Genomic DNA, 10250 nt, shown 5'->3' with positions numbered 1-10250 from the left:
TTGAGGAAGTTATTTTCGAGGCGATATGCAGGTCAAAACTGTGCTCTTTTTCGTCCACTGATAATGATACAGCCCCTCTTCCAGCTCCAGGAGTTCCTTCTTACCTTATGAGCTCCTGCAGCACTCAGGAAGCTGGCTACGTCACCGTCCAGGACCACAGGTCATAAAGTATTGTGACTGTAGCGTGTGTATATGTGCAGAGAACGCACGAAAATTGAATCATGTATTCTTTATGGTAGATGCATCGTGGGCATGAAGGGTCTTGGGATATGCTGACACGGTGTTTGTAGTGTTGTAGTGATGGGTGATGTCCAGTGTGTGAGAGGGAAATAGTGACCCGTGTTAGTCTGGGGAGTGTGGTTTCTGACTGGTCGGTTGTTTAGTGGATGTGGAGGAGTCCAGCGCTGTTGCATAGAATTGAGAGCTAAGCATATTAAGGTGGGACTGCAATGAGAAGATCTTTGTCGTGAAAACAGAACCTATCATCCAAAGCCAAGCCCTACATAGTACACAGTGGTTTACCTTGATAGCCTGTTAGTACGTCGCTCCCTACGTACCACAGTTCATTCATGATATACAAGTAAAGTGAGGGATGTAACTGGAAGGTGGATCATTAAGCCGTAGGAAGCTTGGCTACCGCACCTACTGCTGCTGTTGCTGCTGCTCGGAGATCTAGACTAGCATAAGAGGCGACGATTGTGTTTGTATGTTGTTGGATTTAATGACAATCAAGAGCTAGAGGTCATTAAGCCAAAGTCCTTACCATCTGTCATACATACAATGTACAAAAACTGCTTGACAGTCCTGAATGAGTATGTCGCTTACACACAATTGTGGCGGCCAAAACGTCAGATTTCCTGCCTTCTCATTGGTCTGCCTGTGGTGAGTTGCCTCGTACGTGATCTGTGAGCTAAGGGTTTTCTGAATGTCTTTAAAGATGTTGATGGTATGGATATCTCTGTTGCGAGATGGAGTATTACTACATATGTAAGCAGAGCTATAGCCTCACCAAGGTTCTGTACAGTGGACAGTTTTCATCTGTCTGTAGCAACGAAAATACGAAAGATGGAGATTTAAGATTTCCCAGTGCAAAGAACAGAAGAACATTTTTGACAATGTTCTCTCGTCGCTTACATAACACTGAACATCTATGACATAAATGTATGTGAAGTAAAGGTAAATCCAGATGAGGATCGGCAGCAGATACTGGCATCGAAAGACACATGATGATCCCTAAAGACTTGTGTGAACTAGTTCCTGCTTGAGTCTTAAAAAAACAAAAAATCGCTGGAAAGATTCCATTTTCTTTTGGAAATACATCAGAACAAATATACAGTCTTGATGAACTCATTGAATCTAATATTAAAACAATAAATTTGGTTTGCCTGTTTGTGGGACTTTGAGGAATTCATAAAAAAAGAAAAATCATTCTAAAACGCCTGGTCACTGAAGGAGAATCAAATTTCAAGCAGCAGTCACGGAGGTAACTATTACCAATTCGGTCACTTCTTGAATGCAAAGGTAAAGCTCTATGTCAGCTACACATACACACACGGGAGGAACTGACGTCAACTCACGTTGGGCCCCGACGGGAGAGATCGAGAGAGGGAGGAGGAAGAGGAGGAGGAGCTTGTTCAGGGAGACCAGCACTCCCCCCCATCTTCCTTCGCCCATGACGTCACCACATCAACCTGAAACAGAAATGATTACACATGTCAGCAATGGGTAACTCATGCACAGGTATTAAGTGTATAGAAACAAACAAACTTGGGCATAAGTTATCGAAAATTAGAGATAATAGTTTAGCATAAAAAACAGAGTTAATTATCGTATACAAAATACACGTATATCTTTATCTAAATCAGAATAAACACATTAACGAATAATAAACGTTCGAGTGCCGTGGACGTGTATTTTTGTATGATTTATGGAAATAAAACGTCCCTCATAAACTTAGATTTTTTTACTATTATTGTTGCAAATCACAATTAAATTTCACAAAATATTGTTGACATAAACTAGACATTTTGCGGGAACCTTCCCAGAAAATCAGACCACAGCAGGAGCGTGTAACACACACCCAAGTATTCATGTGTTGTACATGTGTTCACAAGTGTAACACACACCTAAGTATTCATGTGTTGTACATGTGTTCACAAGTGTTGTAATACTTCATTACCCTCGTTTTCTGTGCGAAAAACGACGCCGAAAAATGCTATGTGATATCACTAAAAATGAGCAACTTCTGTATTTCCATAAATCTTTCAGGTACGTCACACAAACGATTTCTCCATTTCCGATTAACTTGAAAATACTTTACATTATTTGAGGTAAAGAATCACAGAAATGCTTCAATGAATATCGACATTTGAATGACAAATGTTCACGCTTATATGACAATATAAACGGACAAATCACCTCAAGATGATGCTTAGAATTCCTCACTCAAAGATGAAAGTAAAACCGGTTCTTCATCTATTACTAATAGATCAACAAATGGACTTCTCAAATATAGATCAATATTGTAATATTAAGCAGAATATCTACCTGGGTCACCCCGCGCAGTGGGTACATACAGACATGTTCCAACCGTTGGCTGGATATTGTAACTTCATCAAGAAAACCAAAAATTTCCTAGAATATCATAAAATCATCATTGGGAGGACGCGGATAACTTTACATGGTCACTGGTCATTACCTTACATCAACACTTACCAACATCAAGTCACCCCTCGAGATAGAGAGACCCGGCGATGGAAATGACTGGCTTTCACAGTCTGTGACGAAGATGAACATCAGCCAACCCATCATCTGTTGCTACTGCAAGTGGCCTGGCTAGATCCACTGGTTACATAAGACAACTGATTTCACTGTATCGGTTTTTATGAGAACACTTGTAGCGATACCGTCTTGTGTAGCAGCAGAAACCACCAGTTTCAAGGGGTACACACAAACCCACAGTACATCATATAAGGTACACAAAACCTCGTTGCAACATTTAAAGGCATACAAACCTGCGTTTCAGCATTTAATGATACACAAACCCGCAGAACAACTCATAGGAGTATGCAAATTCGCAATATATTGTTTAGAGTTATACACACCTGAAATACATTGGTTCTCATGGATGGATTTGTACTCTTAGGGTCTTTAGACAAAGAATCCTCATGACGACACATCACTCAATTTCGTTGGAAATAAATGAATTTTCAGTATTCTCATAATTCATACAATCAGTCCTTACAGTACTGTGATTTTTGTGCTGATATGAATATCAGATTTTTCTTTCTATCTCGTTAATCATGATTTATTTATCCGCCGACAGACATGGAAAACAAACACATCAATAACATATAAAACATCAACGAGAATTTTGCTACAGTAACCTAACATCTGCTAACACTTGACAGCACAGGTTTTTGTCTTCTGTTCTATTCTCGCATTACTCCATTACAAAGGCTAGGATATAACAAAGCTTAGAGACCAAGATAGAGAAAATAACAAATAAAACTGGTAAGAACGGTTACACAACTCTTGAGTTAAAAAAGAAAAAAATTATGGACGGAGAAAGTTATTACCAAAAAAGCCAAGTTGCGTTATTTCTACCAAGTAATACGATGTTCTAAATCATGTATGATCAAAATAAATCAGGGAATCAAGAAATAGAAGGGGAACTACCTGTTCAGAGCCTTATGACAATTACGCTAAAATTAGCCATTTGCCAAATTAATATACATGAGAACTGTACCTGGAATTATAAGGGCAAGGCTGTCAAAATGCATCCCATTTTCTACATGTGAAAGATGATCATTATCCACCTCATATTATGTAAGACACAGGGAACTAGGCCGCAAGACATTCTTGGCCTGGTAACACATGAGCCGATTTTGGCCGTTAAAGATAAATTACAGTAATAAAGGACATTATTGATCCTAATTTTGGTACACCGCTCTCCTTGTGTGTTCGTGGGTGTGTGTCAGTGTTCGTGTAGAGAAGCAGAGAGCCAGACACCAATTCTAATTTCCAACTCTAGTGATAAATTATTTGATTGTAATTAAATGTTTTAAAGTTTTTCTATTAAATGAAATATACCAATGTATCAACTATATTTCACTTCTTTCTCGGTTTCATTTAAAGCGCCGACCTATTATAGAAAGTTCTTAGAATTGAAAGATAAACGGAAAATATTCTCTTTTTCTTAATGATAGAAGATATACTCACAGAGAAAATGTTAACAATGGTCAGAAATAGGGCACCAATGAAATGGATTTAATAGTGTATTTCTCTCCCAATTACTGGTAGTTTTACGATTTAGAGGTTACAATATAGTGCTGGTTGATTCTCTTTGTTTTTGATGTTATGATACTTATAACTCGATAGTAAGCAGGGTCATGAGGGAAAGTGTGGAGTGAAATATATCGTAAGTAGCTAAAGAAAATAATAAACACTGTATGGCAACCTAAGATAATCTTTCTTAGCAGCTCATATACGATATATATCTTGAATTTCAGCGTTACTGTCCGGATATATCTCAATATAATTCTCGTGTGCTGCATGACGCCAACATGAGCATCTATGCTGCGTGACGCCAACATGGTCAGCATGTTGCGTGACGCCAACATGGTCAGCTATGCTGCGTGACGCCACATGGTCAGCATGTTGCGTGACGCCAACATGGTCAGCTATGCTGCGTGACGCCAACATGGTCAGCATGTTGCATGACGCCAACATGGTCAGCTATGCTGCGTGACGCCAACATGGTCAGCTATGCTGCGTGACGCCAACATGGTCAGCTATGCTGCGTTACAAACTTCGGACAGTACGTGTGATGGAATTTGTGCGCAAGTACAGGAACACACGCAAATCTATGAAGAGCAGGTAACATGAAAAGTTAATTATATTGCAAATGTTGTTAAAACACTTCAAGAAAAATCAATAAAACCCATGGTAAGAAGAGTACGTGTTTCGGAGCCTTAGCAATCAGTCAAGAGGAAGAGGATTCAAAAGCTCGTATGTTGGGAACTCGCCGTGAGAAGTGTTCAGTCAAGCTATGGGGGCATTATTGTACACACAGTTCGTTTTCTCTGCACTGGAAAGAGAAAATGGTCTGAGATACGTTTGTGTGAAAGATTCGTTCCATTAACGATGTAAAATGCCACGATCTTGTTCGAAGAAACATCGGGTAAGGAATTATTCGAAACACTGAGTTGTGGCCAAGTTGGGTATTGTTGCTATCCTAAATATATTGGTAACGGGAGGGTAGAATAACTCCACTGAAGTTCAGTTCTGAGTGGTACTGGTCTACTTAAGGGCTTCAGTCACAAGGCTCTGTTTTCATACAATGAACTGGACTTCATCCTCACTCATTGTGTTAATTGTGATTGCAAGTGATCCATCCAAATGTGTGCTAGAATAGATGTATTACCAATATTGGCAGTGTATATATATATATATATATATATATATATATATATATATATATATATATATATATATATATATATACACAATCATAAATTCGTTTCATATTCAAAGCCTAAATCATTCAGAAGATTCTGCCTACAGCACTGTACAGAATTGATAGTAAATTCATACATCAAAGAAAAATGAAACAGTTATGAATAAAAAAAAAAGGGGGATATTCGCAAAATCAATTGATTATTTATCAATGACGACCAATGAATGTAACTCGGTTGAAAAAGAAAGAAGGTGGTCTTTACAAGATGTTATGTATACCATAGAAGGACTTTCTGACACTTGTAGCTTATCAATAAGGGTCACTCTGCCTCCAGAGAAACTGACAGCTTAGTTTCAGCTGAATCAACTAAGATTATCTTGTTTCGGTCTTAGCTTCCCCACTCGGCAAACAACCACACAGGGGTTTTAAAGCAACCATACTAAATTATTTGTCTCTATTTATCAAATCAATGAACGGAATCATTACTTAGTAATCAGATATCATGATGCCACTTTATAATCAACCTACTCTATAAGAGGTTGTTGCAATAATTTTTGTAGTCAGCGGGAATATCTTTTTTTTCTATTTAACCATTTTGAAAAATCTGACAAGCCACCATGTGTGAGTCGTTACATATTGGAAACAAGAATTTATTTTTTCAAACATCCGACGAAAGAAATGTAAGAATCACGACACTTTCCACTTTTCTTGTGTATGGTGAGTCGGTAAGTCCAGAGATGAAATTGCGATGTTGAGTCTACCGTAACGACGTCATGTGTAGCGTACGTTTATGATAACGTTCAGAACTGGTGGGAAATAAACACAGTTTACTTCACATTATGTGTTGACAGAATCTAGCAACACAGATCACGATCAATAGTAATTTCTAGTAGATCTGAAATACCGAAAGAACAGCTTGGCCACCGACACGGGCAAAATAGTGCAAATTCTTGAGTGTGCGGCTGTGCGCATGCGTCGTTGAGGTCGCACATGCGCAAAAGACTTCTTTTTTTGATATATCTCAAAATTAGTTTTACGATATAATGGTCTTAGAATAGAAAAATGAATCACATAATTCTTCTAAATCACCAACGAGAGAGAACTTTGTAAAGAATGATACAATTACGATAATTCCAAATTGAAAGTTGCTCTAACGACACCCGCCAGACTATAGAAGAAACCTAGTGACCGATACTTCTAGAAATCTCAATAATTGTAACTTATTCTCTAAATAAAGTCGATAAATCCATAAATAAAGTGTCACAAGAAGTGTAATCTAGCGCCTCATTTTCATCTCCAATATATCTCGCGGGCCACCGACTGAGGCTTAGAACGAGACGCGGGTTCATTATAACCAGAGTGACACCAGCTCGGCATGAGGTTACGCTGAGTGAGTGGCGTCGGACATGATCTCGTGCGTCGTGAGGGATGTTTAGCGGCAGAACACAGCAGTTAACGCTGGTGTTACCTTTTCGTACATGTGTACACGTACCGCTCACACACACACACACACACACACTGTGTCCGCTTTGTGTCACAGTGCAAAGTGATTGGGTGTGCATGAGTTTGTTTCTTATGTGTTTGCCTGAGTGTGTGTGTGCGTGCGTTCCTGTAAGCGTACGTAATTTTGCATGTGTGTGTGTGTGTGTGTGTGTGTGTGTGTGTGTGTGTGTGGCTTCGTTTCGAATATCAACACTGTCATTTAAATCTTCACCTTCGACGTTACGCATCAAGTGATTCACCTGTCATCATCACATGATTCATCTGGTAATTATAGAATCTATGAATCTGTCATGTTCAGATGTTCATATCATGTTCTCTTAATCTTGAGAGTCAGATAAGAATAAAAATGTTATTGTGATTCATTTCACATTTCGGCAAACTTACGATATCGGAACTATATAATTATATATAATTTTTCTTTTTGACAATCGTACCCAGCCTAACCCTAAGTAACCTAAACAAGACGTAAAATTTAAGACATCGTAACTTTTAAGCTGGATCGTTTTCCTTCTATAGCCAACCTCACCAAACCCTCAGCCAAGAAGACCAAAGTTAAACTAACCGGGATGATCAAGTTCACATACCATTAACATTGATCACTCCATCTTCTAGCTTTGGAACCTGACAGATAAATGATACCAAGCTGAGACTTGATAAGTGACTCTAAGGAAGCTTAGAGAGAGAGAGAGAGAGAGAGAGAGAGAGAGAGAGAGAGAGAGAGAGAGAGAGAGAGAGAGAGAGAGAGAGAGAGAGAGAAGAAGAAAGAAAGAAAAAGTAATGAGTAACCTCTTGACCTACATTCTGACTACTGACAGAAAACGTCCTCCTGCATGAGGGTCTCTCAAGATTTCTTGTAAATGCGATAATCACACGACACACTTCCATCTGCTGCTCCCCACATCATTCCTCATTACTCACACGTGTGTGTGTGTGTGTGTGTGTGTGTGTGTGTGTGTGTTTAGGTTGTACCATCGTCAGTGCGTGAAATCGGGTTGTGTGTATGTGTGTGTGTGTGTGTGTGTGTGTGTGTGTGTGTGTGTGTGTGTGTGTGTGTTTATCATCGTCACTGAACGTAAAGAGAACAATTTCGTCCAGGAACTCTTCACTGTAAAGGAGTCCACCATTACCCTGCCACTGATAGTAGCAAATGCGCTGTGATTAAAGCTGCAGGAACCCTGGGAAAGGGGCCCGGGGGTCAAATAATGAGAGAGAGAGAGAGAGAGAGAGAGAGAGAGAGAGAGAGAGAGAGAGAGAGAGAGAGAGAGAGAGAGAGAGAGATGATACTTAGAAAGTTTTAGTTGAAAACAAAATCTATTGAGTGTATGGATAGAGCTAGATTTGTTTACTTTCACCACTTCCTTTGTAGCCATGCGATCCTATTTTTTTTTTTTTTAATCTTGAGAAGTTTCAGCAATCAATGTGGCGCCGCAAACAACAGGAAATACAAGTAAGGAAAGTGAGCACGGGGGAGATGACTCAAATAATGACCGTTGCCGAGCGCCAACTTTCCTTGTCCCAGATTCCGCCAGCAGACCGGCCGGCTCCAGGTTTTCACACGTCACCGCTGCCAGGCGTTGTTTGTACATTTACATCAGTTTCTAGTAAAATCCACCAAGTCTTCCATGATTTTACTTGATACTGATATATCTTATTTCTAATCTATACCTTAGATATTTTCTTTATACCTTTTTGCTTTTTGAGTGGCAGGGAGTCTTGTTTCACTCGTAATCTTAAGTACACAAAACAGGCAACTACCTGACCTACTACTACAATAAACAATATAAAAAGAATCTCTGATCTTAAATATATCTGACTGGAATATCCATTACATTATTTCCATACATTTTCCAGGTTTAACTTTCCACAATCATGCACTGGACTCGATACGCCATAGTCTCCTGGTATTTTCACAGATCTGAACTCCCGAAAATAGATTTAAAGTCAAATTATCTCATTTTCTCCAGCAGCGACCACCTTCAAGGCCATTGCCCCTCATCCACCTAGTCTCCATACTTACAACACAAACGTAAATTCCCTACCGCTCTTCTGCAATGGCAGTGCTTGTGTTTACAATGTAAAGCTAAGGTCTCTCGATAGGGAGTACGATCATCATTCCCGGTCAACAAACCTGATCAAAGATGAGGAGAAACTAGAGGGAATGCAAAGAAGAGCAACCAAACTAAACCTTTCACTTCGAAGTAAACTCTACGAGGAAATACTTAAATGTAAGGATGTGTCTTGTTTCTGTAAACAAGAAATCGAAATTTTGCTATCATCCCATTCTCCTTGGAGTTTGAGTTCAAAATATAGCAATAGCATTTTTGAGATGATAGGTTGATGCAGAAAATCTTAGTTCATTCACTGGAGTAGAAAGCTTTGTCGTGTCCTTAGTTCACAGTAGTGATAGGTGGTATGTCTTAAGCTCACGTCATTAGGGAAGGTGGTTGTGTTTCAAACTCATGACGCTGAGTGTCTTGTTGTGTCGTAAACTGACGACAACTAAACAAAGTGTGAAAAATAATATTATGGCCCAGCCGACACGAGGATATACAGAAAACATATTCAAGAAGTAACTAATATAAGTTACTCTCAGTCAAATGGAACAGTAAACTCAAATGTTGCATTACGACAATCGCTTTATGAAGGCAAACGTTGATGGAAAACAAATGTTGCATGAAAAACGCTACTTGAAGACAAACGTTGTATGAAGACAAACGTTGTATGAAGACAAACGTTGCATGTTGGCTCGATCTTGGAACTAAATATAGGTGATCTAAGCTGACGTTAGAGATGTCCATCTTCCTCAGGAAGACATTACTATATATGTAGGTCAAGGTTTTTCGTCCACAAGCACTCTCTCCCCCTCCCCTCCCCCCATTCTGCCGACAGATTCTCCTGTTTTGGACACAGTAACACGAAGTACAGCAGACACGAGAGACATATGAAAAGAACAACACCTTACCTCCAAGGGAATGAAGTAGCGACCTAGGAGCACGGCGGTACGACCCTTGAACACGACCGTACGACCGTGGAGCACGACGGTACGACCCTTGAACACGGTCGTACGACCGTGGAGCACGACGGCACGACCCTTGAACACCTCAGCACGATCGTGGAGCACGACGGTACGACCCTTGAACACGGCCGTGCGAACGTGGAGCACGACGGTACGACCCTTGAACAGACCGTACGACCGTGGAGCACGACGGTACGACCCTTGAACACGGCCTTACGACCGTGGAGCACGACGGAACGACCTTTGAACACCTCAACACGATCGTGGAGCACG

At 40.0% G+C, this 10250-nt stretch overlaps 1 protein-coding gene across 4 annotated transcripts in view; it reads right to left on the bottom strand.

Annotated features, from left to right (window-relative positions):
* The window catches only part of LOC139766111 (serine protease 33), a 327627-nt gene that overhangs the window by 27296 nt on the left and 290081 nt on the right, over positions 1-10250 (bottom strand). For all 4 annotated transcript variants that reach the window (XM_071694331.1, XM_071694322.1, XM_071694312.1 and 1 more), the window contains exon 2: positions 1578-1691. In XM_071694331.1, coding sequence (XP_071550432.1) covers positions 1578-1674 — 97 coding nt within the window. In that variant the 5' untranslated portion in view covers positions 1675-1691. The remainder of the gene's footprint in view (positions 1-1577; positions 1692-10250) is intronic.

This window comes from Panulirus ornatus, chromosome 4 (assembly GCF_036320965.1).
Source record: "Panulirus ornatus isolate Po-2019 chromosome 4, ASM3632096v1, whole genome shotgun sequence".
NCBI classification, from domain to species: domain Eukaryota; kingdom Metazoa; phylum Arthropoda; class Malacostraca; order Decapoda; family Palinuridae; genus Panulirus; species Panulirus ornatus.
The sequence above is the reverse complement of the archived record's forward strand: the minus strand, read 5'-3'. Positions and strand labels throughout refer to the sequence as shown.